This window comes from Erpetoichthys calabaricus, chromosome 11 (genome assembly GCF_900747795.2).
Source record: "Erpetoichthys calabaricus chromosome 11, fErpCal1.3, whole genome shotgun sequence".
In the NCBI taxonomy this organism is placed as follows: domain Eukaryota; kingdom Metazoa; phylum Chordata; class Cladistia; order Polypteriformes; family Polypteridae; genus Erpetoichthys; species Erpetoichthys calabaricus.
The window spans coordinates 155867179-155884979 of record NC_041404.2 but is presented as its reverse complement, the minus strand read 5'-3'; the positions used below and the strand labels follow the sequence as shown (position 1 = coordinate 155884979).

At 38.7% G+C, this 17801-nt stretch overlaps 1 protein-coding gene across 2 annotated transcripts in view; it reads left to right on the top strand.

The window, feature by feature from the left end:
- Positions 1-7673, top strand: part of mmd2a (monocyte to macrophage differentiation-associated 2a) — a 70132-nt gene extending 62459 nt beyond the window's left edge. For both annotated transcript variants that reach the window (XM_051933442.1, XM_028814387.2), the window contains 2 exons: positions 413-482; positions 2771-7673. In XM_051933442.1, the coding sequence (XP_051789402.1) occupies positions 413-482; positions 2771-2974 (274 nt within the window). In that variant the 3' untranslated portion in view covers positions 2975-7673. The remainder of the gene's footprint in view (positions 1-412; positions 483-2770) is intronic.
- Positions 7674-17801: the final 10128 nt, after the last annotated feature.

Sequence of the window (17801 nt, the reverse complement as noted above, 5' to 3'; positions counted from 1 at the left end):
TTTTGTAAAGCACTTGGAACTAAACCCTTAACATGAAATTGTACTATAGGAAAAAATGTTGCAGTTATTGTTGATACATTGACAAGGCCTCCTGCCTCTTGTCCAGACTGGCACACAAATGAGTGTGGATATGTCCCATGCTTCCTTGCTACCACTTCTGCTCTTGGTATCCCCTTGTCAGTCAGGAAAAACCTTAAAAATGCCTAAATGCAAATTGAAAAACAAACCCATTTGCTTTGTAATTTGTTGTATCTTTAAGCTACCCTCAGCCTTCACAGTATCTACTGTATGTCTCTGCACTCATAGATGTACTGTAAAAATGTGTGAAGTTGATAATTTTGTGCAAAACAATATACAGCAAAGGCAGAATTAAATTCAGCTGTAAAGATGAGTTTTTTCCTTCATATTGCAGGTACAAGATTGTGGAGCTTGTCTGCTACGTAGTAATGGGTGTCTTTCCAGCACTGGTCATACTGTCTATGGTAAGAAAGCAGAGGCAGAAAGTATGGAGAAGTCATTTGGTGAAGGTTTTGGGTAATAAACATCTTTACATGCTAATATTATTTTCATCACCCTCCTATCTAAGCTTGACATTCAAGTAGATTATTTTTCACATCCTTCTATTTTCTGAACCTGCTTTTTTATGACATATCCATTTGAAGCCTATCATAGCAGCTTTGGGGACAGGGCAAGGACCATCCTTGAATGGAATGGCGGTCTACAACAGGGAACACACATACACATGGCCATTATACTGCACCAGTTTAGAGAATACAGTTGACTGTGTTTTAGGGATGTGGGAGGACAATGGAGTGTCAGGAGAACCACCTAACTGAAAGAGAACTGAACTTTAGGAATGCCAGTGCTATGCAACGCAAGTGAAGAGAATAACAGGTTTCAGTGGCTCTAAGGAAATCACAAAGGTTTTGCTAATAATCAATTATCATTTAAAATGAGTAATTAGGATAAGCTAAGGAAGTTGACCTTTAGCACATCGAAAGAATGGCTGCTGAAAATGGAGCTTTGCAATCATATGTGAATAATAAGTGAAAAATCAGTCATTTTGTAGCGGTCATGAGGATGATAAGATTTATACTGTCTGAAGATGGTGGCTTGTTTATTTTATTATGGGGACCTCAGCAGCACATCCAGCCTTGACCCGACACTCACATACCCATACAAAGAGACATTGACAAGCAATAAACAATAAACGCATAATAAAAAAAATAAAGTATATACACAAAAAATAAAGAAGCAACAAAAAAAATATTATTCAAAAAACTCGTATACAAAACTTCTTTCCAAATCCCACCGGCAATAATTATTTACATTACATACATGAGACCGAACGAAACAACAGACACTACTCAAGTAAGCAATTAATACACTAAAGTCCAACACAGCTCAGTACAGCAGGTGCAGATGGCAATGTGTGGAATAACAAAAACATGCGAAGAGCCAGCTGAAAGAAATGTAAAGTTTTGTCCTACCAGGTTCCAGGTTTAGCATGAAGATTTGGTGTGATTGGGAGCATTCCCCAGAAGAAGACATATCCATACAAGATGAAATCACACAGAGAAGCAGGCACAGGACAGCACATACATCTAGAAGAAACTGTAATCCACGGTGGTTGTAATCCAGTAGCGTATGTGATGCGTAGAAAACAAATACAGTTGATTGCGAACCCCTCAGCATATTTTTGGCTCCTTTTTAAAGAGTTCACTTAGTGATTCTTCTCCCAGCAACTCCTGTGATCTCTGAATCTGCCAAATGGCAAAACACTGCCTGGGCTGCTGATAGTAATTAAAATACTGCTGCTACAATTTCAAACAGTAAAAGCCAGTAGCAACAGAAGTAATGTCTCGGCTGTATTTTTAAAACAATTTAATGGTATCTTGATAAAAAAGGTATCATAGCCTATAATCAACATGAAACTTTCTGGGTGTGTCCAAACTTTTGACTGGTAGTATATCGATATATACTGTATGTATTAAATAAGAAAATTAATTGAAGGCACTTTTAATCCCAGCACCAAATATATAAGACATAAAGGCTAATTTATGGTTAGATTAGTTAATCTATTAACTGAATACAAAGCTAATATAGTCACTAAACTTCATTTTAGCAAAAAGGTCTAGCATTCCATGTAGGGTTGTTTTTGCTGTACTCTGTGGCTCTCAGGATGAACACCAAGCTCCCTGCAAATCTGCATGGGTTAAACAGGCAAAAAAAGAAATGGATGGATTTAATAACTGTGATTAACATTTTAAATCAAACTCTACCACTAGTAATGAATACAAAACACACTCAGAATTAACTATAAGTTATTCTTACTTCAGAATTCAATATATGAAATCTAACTGACTATTTAAAGATTGGCATCTGGAAACTTGTTAAGGATAAATGTTGCACAAACACAGACACCTGGAATAAGCTACCAAGTAGTGTGGTAAACAGTAGGACTTTAGGGACTTGATGTTATTTCAGAAGAATTAAGTGGATAGGACTGGCGAGCTTTGTTGGGCTGAATGGCCTGTTCTCGTCCAGATTGTTCTAATGTTCTAAAAAAAGAACTGCTTTCTACCATTTGCCTAATGATGACAGAATAAACTCCTGTTCCCTATAGCCCACTACAGGAATAGATAGGTTCAGAAAATGGATGGACAGATAGAAAGACATTGTCTCTTTTTCTCCTTTTACAGAGACTTCTGATGGTGCATTTTATAAATGGTGCTGCATTGAGTGATTGATTGCTTTCTGTCTTCCACAGGCTCAGCGAGATGGACTCTTTGAGCTCATCCTAGGAGGATTTTTTTACTGCCTGGGCATGGTTTTCTTCAAGAGTGATGGCCGTATACCTTTTGCCCATGCCATCTGGCACCTGTTTGTGGCAATTGGAGCTGGAATTCACTACTATGCCATTTGGAGGTACCTTTACACAACAGACAATGCAGATGCGAAAACCTCAAGATAGCAATCTGCTCTATAAATATGTGACATATAGGAAGATTGTGGTGCTACATCAGCAAGTGAAGAGGTGTCCTTGTCTCCTTCAGTGTTGGTTTTCTCTTTATATTTTTCTAGAAAATGATTTCTCTAACAGTGTTTCCTTTATTTTTAAATTGAAAGTGTACAACCAGGAAAAAAAAACAAGACAGGCGTAGTAAATTAAACACGAGAAGTGGTAAGTGAATTACACATGAGAAGTGCCAGAGTGTGCAAAACAGAAATACATAGGAATCTCATCAGCCTATTAACAAACTGTGGTGACGTAAGATGAATGTCTGGTAGTCTGTGCTTTACAATGACTAACATGAGAATGAGTCAAAGTAAAGATCTACTAATGTTGTGGATTTTCATATATTTCTTTGTCTTAAAGCGATCAAAACTGTAAATATATGTCTTGGTCCTAAGAGAAGACATGCCATCATTTTATGTGCATTATGTCCCGTTCTTTGCAATATTGTAAGGCACTGTGTGCACTGATGGTACATTATTAGGAAATTTATCCTAATTTGAAAATGCTGATTCACGTTCAGGGAAAGGTTACTGTACTAATCAGACACCAAGTAAAATACTCTGACCTTGCCGTCGTGAGTTATACAGTTTGAAAGATGAGGTCCACATAGTGTGTAAAATCAGTCTGTCTTTAGCTAGTTCACTGCCAAAGAATCCACAGATATGGAACATTACAAGTGCTATTTTTAAACAACAAACAGTAAACCACACTGCCCTTTATTATCTTTAATATAAAACATAAAAATCCATGCATCGATTTTCTGCAACTACTGTACATAGCCTTGTTTGAGACTTTAGGGATTCATAAAATAACAGAAATCTTAGTAAACAGAAACACTGCGCAAACAGTTGTTTACTTCTAAAAATCCATCCATCTTCAAAGCTGCTTATGTTTGCTGGGCTAAAACCCATCCCTACAGCACTGGGTTCAAGGTGAAACACCCCCTGAATTGGGCATAGTACCAAAAATGGCCGGCTTCATTATTAAATACTGAGGATTATTTTTTTTCTATTTTATTCTGTGCTGAACTGTCTGTGGCCTTCCTTTCAATCTGTTTATTGATTAATAGTTATATGTGGCACATTTTCTTTTCTTGTATTAACTCTATTATTCATATAACAAGATAGATCGCATAGTGAACATCAGAAAGGTGTCAGGGCAAAATATTTTGCTTTTAGTGCCACTTGTAAAGTGCATAATGTAAAAGAAAAATGAAAGAATATAAGTATTACAAATGAATGGATGTGATGGATAACAGTCCTGTGACATTTTGTTTACTGTCATGTGCTCACAAAGATTCTTAGATGCAGGTCTCCCACAGACTTGTGGTGATACAACGATACCAACAACAGACAATAGCCACACTGTACACTAAACACCACTATTTTATTTAGAACTTTTCACAACACGTATCATCTCAAGGTACTTTATTAACTAAATAATTTTGGAATACAGCAGATAGAACAACATTACAAGGTAGGAAGAAGAAAGGCAGACTGAGTTGAACCTGCAAAACAAAACAGCTATATTAAATTATTCAGATATGAACCCGACTTTTAGGCCTCTCCATTTACTCTATATACCATATGTTCATTCATACAGGAAAGGCATGTGTCTTTTGGTAGTACCTTGTATTACTGTATACAGTATGTTTGTGCAAGAGCATATGTAATTGTGTGTGTCTGTTTGTAATGCTTGCACCTAGATATTTAGTAGAGGTTGTCAGTACATAAGATGAATGTACAGCTTTCTAAAACCAGTGTTAGCAGTAGAGCATCCCAGTTCAATAAGACTTTTTTTTTTAAATCCCAGTCTGGTCCCTGCCTATGTGGAGATTACATGCTCTTTCTGCGGCGTACCTAAATGTTCTTCTCAATGTACTCTGGTTTGGAGTTTACATGTTCTCCCCATGTCTACATACAGTAGGTGTTTCTCAAGGTGCTTTGTCATGCAGCTATACCACATGTACTTCCACCCAGAACTAGTAATCCACCTGACCAGTACTTGGATGGGAGACCATCCAGGAAAAGTTTGTGTTGCTGTTGGAAGAGGTGTTGGTTAGGCTGGCAGGGGCTGCTTCCCCTGTGGTCTGTGTGTATATCCCAATGCCCCAGTGCAGTGACAGGGACACTGAGTTGTAAAAATTGAAACCACCCTTCAGATGAGGTCCTGACTCTCTGTGGTCATTAAAAAATCTCTGGACATCTTTTGCAACGAGCAGGGCGTATCCTGATGTCCATGCTAAATTTCCCATCATGGGTTAATAATTGCGGCCCTCTAATCATCCCATGTCTCTGACTGGCTATCTCTCTCTCTCTCACACCCCTTCACCTCTTAATAACTGATGTGGGGTGAGCACACTGTTGGAAAATGGCAGCCATTGCATCATTTAGGTGGATGCTACACATTGGAGGTGGTTGAAGTGGCTCCCCTTCCCTTTGTAATGCGATTTGAGTGTCTTAAAAAGTATTATATAATCTTCTTCTGCCTTGGTTTTCCTCCCGCCTCCCAAAGACATGCATGCCAGGTTAGTAAGTGACTCTAAATTGGCCCCAGGTGAGTGCCTGTGTGTGTCTGCATGAGTGTGTCCTGCAACGGACTGACAAACCTTCCAGGGCTCCTGCCAGCCTTTTGCCTAAAGCAGCCAACATACCTAGAATTTGAGGTAGTCCCTTAGATCAGAAAATGCAAGCTGGCTCATGGTGGATAAATGTATGACATTAAATGGAATAATAATATTTGATGGAGCAGCAGTCCCTTTTGGACAGCTGACTTGAGGTAAAACACCAGGCTTCTCCTCCATCTATATGGAGTCTGCTTGTTCTCCTCTAGTCCAGGGTATGTGTGTGTGTAATGTGCCTGGTGATGGACTGATGTTCCATCCAAACTTGGTTACTGCCTTGCACCCAATGCTGCCGCAACACTGAACTGGATTAAGCAAGTTGGAAAGAGGATGGATGGATGAACTTAGAACCATTCCAGGACCTTGCCAGGTCTAACTGCACTGATCCTTTCAATGCCAGTATTAGCTAGTACTGTATACATCCTCTCACTTTTCAAATACTGACATTTCCAGGGTCTAGAAAATGGACTCTTTTATCAAATGGTATTGACAGCCTTCTTTTGCACTTATTGGGCTGAGTTTATACATTCCTGTAACATTGTTAGGTGGCCTAAGCTGTAGATGGCTACAAATACACATGATGCCAAATGGGATACAGGCTGCTAAGTGGCACAGGTCACACCACCCCACTGCTGGCTCGTGTGTGCCTACTATTTGTAAAATACTTTATGATAATACTGGCTGCAAAAGACACTATACAAAACAACACCTACTTAATATGTTTACATTCTAGCAAATAGCAGAATCCATGTGCTCTGGTAAATAGCAGCAATATCCTGCCATCCGAACAGTGTTTTCTGATGTTGTGCGTTCTGTAGATTTCTGATTGATTGATCAGTTAAGATATTAAGATAATCTCTAAAAAACAACTAACAAGGAATCAGACAAGGTGCAAAGGGAGGCCAGGTGATATCTTCTTTAAAAAAGGTACAACTGAAAATTCTTGCCTCCGCACCAAAGTGGCCTCCTTGTCAGATTTTCAGCTCTACCTATTGAATCATAGCAGGCATTCATATTAATCAAGATGGCTCTGCTGTGTTTTTTGCAGTATTTTATTATACAACAGTGTTTCCAGGTGTCATCTTTACTATAAAAGTGTTATGATGATAAACAATTTTTTTTGCACCTTGTGCCTGCAGGGTAATGCATGCTGTACAGTATAGCGTCTGAAATCATAAATGGCTCTTTCCATACAGCAGCATTTCTAATGGATTGTGTTAACTAAACACATTTTGATTGTCTTATAAATCATCCATCTTACTATACTTTGTTTGATCATTTTTGGATATTTACTCTTTTCATAATAATACATACTAAAATGACCAATAGAAACATGTCCCAGAAACTGTGTTATGTCATGTGAACCGTTATAAAGTAAGGCAGGTTACCTGGATTTTACTGGATTTTTCTGTGTTACACCCCTCCCCCAACCGCTGAGCCATACCCCAACAAAGTGATGCACTGAATTTAAGGGGTTATATCCAGGATATTTGTGAGTTGAGGAAGGGGACATTTACAGAGCAGCAGTTAGGAGGAACTGAAATGAAATAATGAAGGTGGGTGGTGAAAGGCCATGAGCATGGTGCATATAGAAGATAAAACTGCGTAGCTGGGGTACTGGGTGGGTGGTGCACCAATTCAAAATGCCTTTGCTTCTCAAGCAATCAGGTTTCTAACACTTACTTGCCTTCTTTTGCTATTCAGTATTTATAGATCTGGCTTGTCTTGTATAAATGAGGATCTAATAAAATAACTTATTAACTTTTGTTCATCTATGAAAGTGCATATCCAATGTAGTATTTATTTGTATAATTTTACTATTTATAATTAACTTTTGGAAGTTTTAATTCCTCTACAAAAAAATGTGAATTTTCCTTTTATTAGTATGTGTCTTTTGAATGACGTTTGATATGTTGCTTAGTTATTAATACTGTTATTATTGAAACTGTTTTCCTCATTGCTACTGCATGAAGCCTAATCAATTTTGTGTTGCAAGTTACACAGATTAAAGTTGGGGGACAGAAAAAAAAAGATCCCACTGCTATAAATAAATTCAGACTTGTGAGTCTTCCGATAAATATGGGATTTTCAAAGAAAAGAAGAAGTAGGCAGCTCTTACAGACTTGCATGCTACCCGGTCCTACTCCTGTCCCATTAAATTGGATTAAGCAGGTTTAAAAATGTCACATTTAGGAAGCTAGTATTATCATTTTGTTTTATTTTTCAGTCCCTTTCACTGAAGTCCATTTCAGAAGGTACAACACATTAACTTAAACAGTTTCATTCATGGATAAGTATGTATATGTGAAGGATTTTTAATTCCTTTACTGAATACCACTTTCTTTTTCCTTACCTGTCCTGCCTGTGCTGCATTTTATATTCCAGTTTAAGTTAGTGATGTTCCATATATTGACAAAAAAAAACCAAAACAAACTTAACAAAGCACCTCTAAAGAATCAGACTGCTTTGTGAACTACTAGGTTTCTACTCAAGCTAACCTAAACCTGCAGATTCAAATTGCTACCTCTAGTGGATTTGTAAGACACCATGAACTGCACATCCTTCCTGTGTTACCCAAGTAATCCTTCTCTTTAAGCCCAGAGGAATCCTTTATTGTAGTTTTATATAATACCTTTCTTAAACAGCACTATCATAAAGCACTTTACAAAGCAACAATTATTAAAGTATAAAATGAAAGGTGCTATATAAAATAAGTTGCAGAAAATACAATAAAGGCTGCTGGCCACTCAAAGAAAGCTCTTCTTCTTTGGAGGCGACAGAAGCCCAGGGCCTGGTGTGCCACTTGCTTCACTGTAAAGCACTTTATTCAGGAAGCAAGCAGGGAGCCTCACTCTGACCACAGCTTCTTACTTCTCTGGCTCCCTCTAATGGAAATAAAGACTATATACATGTTTTTTTTCCAAATGGTCAGAAGGCTGCAATTAAAACAATGGACTTCCACACTAGACTTGAGGCACAGGCAGCCCTGACTTTTGCACTGATGGACAAATTGCAGTTTCAGTTGTCAGACTAAATGGCTCTTTCAAAACCAGCTGATCCAACTGACCTGGGACATCAGGCTCTCTGGCACATTTTATTTAAAACCTTATTGAGCTTCATTTTATAGCTTGCCACTGGGCATTAGTCATGAGGAAACCAGTCTTTAAATATTTTATTAGACATTGTGATTTATAGGAAAATGTTTTTTTATGTTAATGACTTGTGCAGGGTTTGTCAGTATTTTTAGTTAATCGATTATTGTGAACTAAAAATAAAATCTTTGTATAAATAAAAAAATTCTACTGTACAGTAATGTTTGTTAATTTTTCTTTTCCTGGATGTTAGTGAAACTTAATTTTACCAAATTTGTATATACAGATCATTTTAATTATGAAAACTTTACCTTTCTTGTCTACAGCGTTTTCCTGTCAACACATTCTCCTTACTGCATACCCAATGTGAGAAATTGTTCTGTTCAAAGTGAAGTTTGAGAGTAGTCTATTAGCATTCATCCACTGACAGGTTCTGTAGTCTGGTTTACACAAGGATTTTGATGGGGTCCTGCACTGAACACTGAATAAGTGTCGTTTATGATGGGTTCGCACTACACTGATATTGGTCTTTGCTTTGTGACCACTGTGGCTGGCTCCCCATAACCTGAGATGGTATAAATAGTTTTAAGAATGTTGTATTTTGTTTGTACAATATAAAATGTGTGAACAAGAGCAGTAATTTAATTGCGGTCACTAACTTATGCAAATTTCCAAAACTGACTCAACAAAAACAGAAATTCTATTTTATTAAATTGAGGTTGGTGGTTTGATTGAGTTAAGGAAAATTCATTAATTCATTTTCTGAAGCTTTTTATATAATATATAATGTATATACTAATATATATATACTATGTCAATATATGGGACACAGGACATTAATTAGCATTGGGTGCCAGTCCACTGTAGGGCACAATCACTCATGCCAGTTCAGTACTGATCAAGTTCAGGATGCCAAACCAGTGAGACAACTGCACAAACCACTAGAAACCTATTCCAATTTTGAATTTCCTACTCTATAGTATAGTTATGCTGCGGTGGGTTGGCGCCCTGCCCGGGACTGGTTCCCTGCCTTGCGCCCTATGTTGGCTGGGATTGGCTCCGGCAGACCCCCGTGACCCTGTGTTCGAATTCAGCGGGTTGGAAAATGGATGGATGGATAGTATAGTTATGCCTTTTTATCATGGGTTAAAATTTAACAACTCAAAGGAAAAAGGATGGATGGATGGAAGGAAGAAGCCTGAAGTCTGGGAGAGCTGACATAAAAGACCCCTCAGCCGAGAACTGTGAGCTCTCATTGTCCTTCTGTCACCATTTTGTTCAAAGTAAGTAATGCTTTCAATAACATGAATGTCTGGTTCACACCCTAGTATAGTACACACTGATCTATTTCGTTGACACATTTGCCACAAATTGGATGAAACTGTACCATTTAGTGCTGCTGCTCCATGAATCCTGCATCCTGGGTTTGAATTCTACATTCCTTTGTCATCTATGTGGAATTTGCATGTCCAACATGTGTCTTTGTTTGTTCTTCCCAGGATAATCTGGCTTTTATTCCCAAATATGTGGCTGATAGGTTGACTGGCGATTCCAAATTGGCCCTGTATGGTGTTTGTGTGTATGAATGAGCCCTGTGATGGACCAATGCCATGTCCAGTGTGGCTAGGATAGACCCTGGACCCACACAACTATGCTTTGGATTAAGGAGATTTGTGAATGTTATCTTGTGATCTGTAGCGAGAGTAGGGAGCTGGTCGAGGAGACCCTGGAGAGTTGGAGGTTTGCTCTAGAGAGGAGAGGAATGAAGGTCCGTAAGAACAAGACAGAATACATGTGTGAATGACAGGGAGGTCAAAGGAATGGTGAGGATGCAGGGAGTAGAGCTGGTGAAGGTGGATGAGTTTAAATACTTGGGATCAACAATTCAGAGTAACGGGGATTGTGGAAGAGAGGTGAAAAAGAGAGTGCAGGCAGGGTGGAATGGTTAGAGAAGAGGTCAGCAGTGATTTGTGACAGACGGGTATCAGCAAGACTGAAAGAGAAGGTCTACAGGATGGTAGTGAGACCAGCTTTGTTTTATGGGTTGGAGACGGTGGCACTGACCAGAAAGCAGGAGACAGAGCTGGAGGTAGCAGAGTTAAAGATGCTAAGATTTGCACTGGGTGTGACGAGGATGGACAAGATTAGAAATGAGGACATTAAAGGGTCAGCTCAGGTTGGATAGTTGGGAGACAAAGTCTAAGAGGCGAGATTGCGTTGGTATGGACATGTGCAGAGGAGAGATGCTGAGTATACTGGGAAAAGGATGTGAACGATAGAGCTGCCAGGCAAGAGGAAAAGAGGAAAGCCTAAGAGAAGGTTTATGGATGTGGTGAGAGAGGACATGAAGGTGATGGGTGTAACAGAACAAGATGCAGAGGACAGAACGATATGAAAGAAGATGATCCACTGTGGCAACTCCTAACGGGAGCAGCCGAAAGAAGAAGAAGAATCTTATTTATCCAGATGTAAGAAAATAAGTATGTAAGTGTAAGAATATAAAGCCACAAAAACAACAGCTGTAAAGATCTTGACTGCCATGGCCACTGCCTGTTTTCCCAAAGGCTAAACCTACCTCATGTTTGAAATCCCTTATTAATTAGACTTTTTCTTTTTTTATGACTAGGGGGCTTTGCCCCCTACTTACTTTGCTCGCCAACCCCCGTGTTTGGTTTTCTGGATACACACTTTTAAGATTTTTTTTTTCTTTGAATTGTTGCTATTTCATTAGTTTCACTTTTATTTCAGAACTTATGTAAAAAGAATATTTGGAATCTTTCGAGTTCCAATATGCTGAATCTTTTAAATGAAGTGTTTAATGACTTTGTACCATAATTCAGGATAGGTTTCTCTGTTTGGAATTTCAGCACAGATCTACATCATCAGCAGTTAATAATTTTTTTTTTTGCAAAGTAACCAATAAATGCATGTGAGGTAAAACACGTTTTTGAAATTCTCTGACTTAAACTTCAAAGCCTTACAATATTTACATACTTCTGACATATCACCTGTGTCCATATATTCGATCTCTATTAGCCTTTTAGTTATTTCTCCGAGTAATAATTTCTCTTTTTTGCGTTAATGCGATGTTTACTTTCTTTTTTTGACACTGTAATTTTTTTTTGCTTTCATATTCTCTATCTTGCTCTGTATGTGTTTTGTGCCTACGTTTTTTTTGGGTCTTTTGAATTCCAGTTTTCATTATCTCTAACCTGCTCTGCATGTGTTTGGCCCCTTTGTTTTGTAACTAATTTATGATGTTTTACTTTGTTTTCTACTCTGTCTTTTATTTCTGACCTCGCTTTGTCCTGCTTTTTTTTCAATGACACCTGGTCCGTGGTGATTATTTTCCCTTTTTCGAGTAATAATTTCTATTGTTTGCGCTACTGCGATCTTTACTTTCTTTTTTTATACTTTCTAATTTTCCTACTTTCATATTCTTTAACGTTCTCCACATTTATATCGCGCATATATATATTTTTTTGAGCCTTTCGAATTCCACTGCTTTCATAATCTGCTCTGCATGTGTATAGCACCAATGTTTGTGAACGTGTTTATGAAGTTCTACTTTGTCTTTTACTCTGTCTTTTAATTCTGAACTCGATTGGACGTGCTTTGTTTCAATTCCACTTGTTACGGGCTGATAATTACTTTCCTTATTTTCTGAATTTGCACCTAGATTTTTTTTCTTTTTTGCTCTTTTTTCTCTCCATCGCTTTTGAGTCTCTTTACTCCGCGCTGCTTTCTTCTTCACTTAGATGACGTTTTATTTATAACATATTGTCCTTATATGCTTTATATGCGCTGAGACCCTGGATCTGTGTGTGCTCAAATCCTTCACAAGACTGAATGTTTTGCTGCCCCGTTGTCTTATTTGAGGGACTTTTTGCGAATGTTTTGTGTTCTGCGCTTGACCAAGGACATTTTTCCCAACCAAACATACCCCATGACCTCCTCCTGGTGTAGATTTGTATAGCGGACAAACAAACATACATAGACTCTGCTTTACAGTATATATTAGATTGATTGCAAGTAGGGCGTGTCTCGCAAGAATCTCATGTTCTACGTCATCGTGAGACGGTCCTGGGTCAATCTCTTGGCACAATGTCTCATGTTTAAAGTCCTTGCGGGTCTTTTAACTGTCTTCCGTGATCTTAACGTAAAGATCTCTCGACGTCCTATACTGTTTCTCTCCAGGATTTTTTTTATAACAGAGAGATTTAGCACCCTGGCTTACTATGTCTATCATTCTCTTTGAGTTTCTTCAGAAACATTCATTCACATCCCAAAGCTTTGCTATTAGATTACCTATATGCTCCAAACTGGCGCAGTGTGTCCAAATGGTCCCTGTGATCACCAGTCCAGTGTTCATGCTGAGTACACTACAGCGCCCTACAAACCTGCAATGAAGAAGACAGGTTCAGAGAATGGTCTGATAAATGGGCTTGAATGTAGTCAGAAGTATCTTGCTTAGTTAAAATTTCAGCACACAAACATGTCTCTTCAAATTATTCACTAAGGAGTAAAACTTGAATATGATAATATTATAATTTGGATACACTGGAAAAATGAAATATTGGTTGTCAGCTCCTAATATGACATCATGTGCACCTGCCTCTGCACTTTGTGAGTTGTCTCACCTACTAGAACTAGTTCAGCATAATTAGGGAATCCGCCTCTAAACCATAACCCAAGTATATTAAATTTAGTGTCCAGTGTGGGTGCATTCATGACATCACCCTGCTGCTGGACACTCAGTCCTGCCCAAAATAGATCTTCACCTCCTCTTCAGTACTCATCCTTAACCACCTCTTGTTTATGAGAACAGAGAAATTGGCAGAAGTGGGATGAAAAAGTGAGTCTGGCAGCTTTATTAAAGTATGAATTCTTATTTGTGAGTTTGACAAAAGAAAGGTGAGGAGTCATGGTCAAAACAGACACAAATTAGGTGATAATCAGTTTTAAAAAAAAAAACAAGTTGAAAGCTTCCATGAGTGAAGATAATATATAAGACATCTGTATAAATATGCCAGAAGACAAACTAATTTGAGGTGCTGTACACCTTCTATACCTAAGCTGATAAGGCCAAACACAGCAACAATTCCTTCAATAAATTTACTGATGACACCACCATTAATAAGCCTAATCCCCAACAGTTGTGCCAGGACAATATCTCCTACACTGTTAGCAAAACCAAGGAGCTGGTCATAGACTTCAGGAAACAGGAGGCTAGCTGCACACTCTTTACATCGGAAGGGAGGTTGAAGAGGGGGTCAGCAGTTATCAATTTCTTGGATTCGCTATCACTGATGACTTGAAGGATGCATAAATATCTCGCTCAAAATGCCTTACGTCTCTAGATGTCTGTGGAGAGCTTTTATGTTTCCATCTATGCTGACCAACATCAATTGGTGCACAGTGGAGCCTACTGTCTATTCACTGCCTGTATAACATTCTAGCACAATATGTACCTGCTTAGCTCTCAACTGCAAAGCACTACAGAGGGTGGTGAGATTGGCTCCGAATATTCCTGGCACACAACTGCCAAATGTTCAGGACGTGCAGTAAATAGCATGTGCTGCTTACAAAAACCAAACAGGATTATTGAAGACCTCAGCCACCCTACATGGTCACTTTTCTCCCTCCTCCATTCTGGAGAGTGGTACAGGACCATTTGGTCTCACACCACCAGATTTAAGGACATTTATACCCTCAGGCAATGAGGCTACGGTAGACCTGTATTCTATTGCATGCTTTTTAAATCTTTTGTCTAGTATTACATTTGATGGAACATTTAGAATTCTTGACCTCATTTTTATTACACTACTGTCATTAGTTTGTGAGAGACAAGCAAGTAGGAATCTCATTGCACTGCAACCCAGTGTACTTTTTGTTAATTATTTCTGAATTTGGATTACCATAAAAAAAATGCTAAATAAAATTGGGATAAATTAATTGAGACCCTTCGTAAACTTGTGGTAATCAATGGACTAACATCAGTGACTGCTGTCACTGATGATATCTCTTCTTCTTTCATGCACAGCTCTGAGAAACTGCCCAATGAGGGCAACCGACTGTCTGTTCTGTTCAGTCCACTATAAAACTGAGACGCCCCCAGGGTGGGTTGTCTCATTGTGAAGAGAGCCGACTGCTGTCCACAAATTTACCACTCAAAAGAGCACTGAACCACCCTGAGTCTATTTTGCTTTGCTGCTCTTTATTTTTGTCGCACCTTTACGCACCATCAACCACCTGTTTAGTTTGGGGACATTGTATATATTAAAATTTGTGCCCCAACATTTAGTTTTGTGAACACACACACATTATATATATATATATATATATATATATATATATATATATATATATATATATATATATCTACTCTGTATATATAAAATCCTAAGCCTAAAAGTGCAATGATTTTGTGCAACGATTTTATGTGACTTTTTATGCCATGTTTTTTGTCACACTTTAAATCGGGCTTATTATAAAGCCTACATATATACAGTATGTTAGGTATCATTCTTTGCAGAATTTATCGAACTTTAATGTGATGTTGTTAGATTTTCAGATTCTTATTCCGTTTTTAAATTATAAACTAAAATATGGACCTCAGTTTAACAGGAATACTCCAATCGGTAAGAGAGTAAATATTTTATGCTCATTTCATGATATATAGTTTAGTGTACTATACTTGTGAAACTAATTGTTTCACAATATGTACTAATCTTATTTATTATGTAATAAAACTGAGTATCTTCTTTCACTAATAATAATAATAAATTTTATTTATATAGCGCCTTTCCCATGCTCTGTCAGCCCTCGTTATGTGGGTTTCAGAATATTATGTACACTTGTTTTTTGCTCACGTATCTGTTATTCTAGCTAATCTTTTCAGTGCTTTGAGTAAAAAGTTCATGTCAAAAACAAGCAATCCACTTAAGGTGGACAGATTCATATGTTCATTCCGTTAACCTTAAAAATGTCGGTCCAGTGGCAATACATAGTCCCAGGTTTCAATTTCCTGTAAGATTTTTGCCTGCTCTTAACGTTTGTGTAATTTTTCCACAAGTTCTCTGGTTTCCTCGCACTTCTTAAATATGCATTCAAGGACGGATGACAACTCTAAATTGACCCGTTGTGAGTAACTTTGATTGTGCCCTCCAACGGACTGGCCAATACGACAAAGAAAAGGGACAGAAGATCATATGCGCCAGTGGCGTCAATCGAATGGAACTCGAGTGACTCCAGCAGACACGCGTTTTTACAAAAAAGTGCCGCAGTAGGAAAGAAACGACTGTAGTTAAGCACAAAAACAAACCTTATAAACCACGGTACGACTGATTTAGATTTACAGATTATATAGAGTTCAGTAGTTAAGGCCCCTAAATAGTCAAACACTTTACCCTATTACTCCCAGAAATCAGCTCACTGAAGCGTCCCCTACGGAGCTGCAACTAGCTTTTAAATTCCCGCTAGAATAAACAAATTACTCCACCGCCTCCTTAAAAGGAAACGATAAAAGGAACGAAGAGGATTGGCTACTTGAACATTGATTGGCACATTAACTCCATATCTGATAGGTTGAGTGGCTATTGCTGATGATTGGTTCTACCTTTTCAGCGGATTTTTTTTTTTACTGCGCAAAGCTTTACAAGATAAGACCGCTCGAGGACGCTGGAAGACCATCAAAACGACTCGAAGCCAAGTCACGCTGAAAACAAGAGAGCGAAAAGAAACAGAAAAAACAATGGCGAGTCTGTCAGCATACTTAGTGCTGAAGTGGCGCCGAAAATGTCCCGCGACTTTTAATGAAACAAACAGGTATGGGGGTGGTGGTGTAATGGTTAACACTGCTGCCTCCCAGCATCAGAAGGCTGATTCGCATCCCGTCCTGGACACTTCTAGTGTCGAGGTTTCAGTTCTGTGTTTTACTATGAGTATATATTTTTGTTATAACTGGTGAATAAAAACAGACCCAGTATATGCAGTGGGTGTGTGCGTGCGATGTGTTGACCATGAACCAGATAAGCAGGTTAGAAGATCAATGGGTGGGTATTGCTGATGGGCGGATGTTCGTTAACACTAATTAATTTCGTATATTCCACTAGTTTTGAAAAAGAGATAAGTTACATGAGAGTCTAAAGTAAGTACTGCCATATTCAAACCCCATTATATGAGGGGTAGATAACCATCCACATATGACGGTGCACAAGCCAGGTACCAGCCCTTGACTGAACACCAGTCCGCACCAGGGCACACACCCGCACATTGTTTTAACCAATTAGTAAAGCTCGTAATAACATACTGTATATCTATTGACTAACCCTAAAAGACCATGTTCAGTGACAGTAATCAGCCTGGGACGTGGCGCCACGCCAACGCGAAGCGCACATACAGATCTTTGAGAAGGGTCCAGCTGCAGACCCACGTAATTGACTCGGACTATTCAACTGCACTCTTGAAATCTGAAGCTCGTGGAGGAGCAGTGAAGGGCGGGGACTGTGAGATTTGAGAAAGTGTGACACGGCAATCATCCAATCAACAGGAATCCTGATAATGACGTATTTCAAACTTCTCCCCTCCCCCCCTTCATCGAATACAAATCCTACTTTCCTCATGAAAAATTCAGTGTTTTCCATAAAACTCCATGTATGAAATTTGAGTCTAAAAAGGTCGCATGGTGCATTCTTTTGAAATCGCAGTACTGAGTTATTTTTAATTCATGTGCATAATCGTTGCACCCACTGATTTAAAGAACATATTGAATTATGCAATGTGCATTTGTCAGTGATAATCAACTGACAGACTTAAGGAACATACTGTACCATGCAGATCTGACATCGTGGGCTTCGTAATTTTCTGCTTCTGCTGAGCCTCACTGCACAAAGAGAACCTGCGATGGTCGTCCCATGCCACAGACCGTCCTTTCTGCCGGTCACTTCGGATACCGTACAAGTCTAGTCAATATTCGTTATTGTATCTGCGCCATTTCAATCCTCTGTAGTCTGATGGAGGAAATTCGGCCCTGGTCCATGTGAAGAATCAATTTAGGACGGGACGG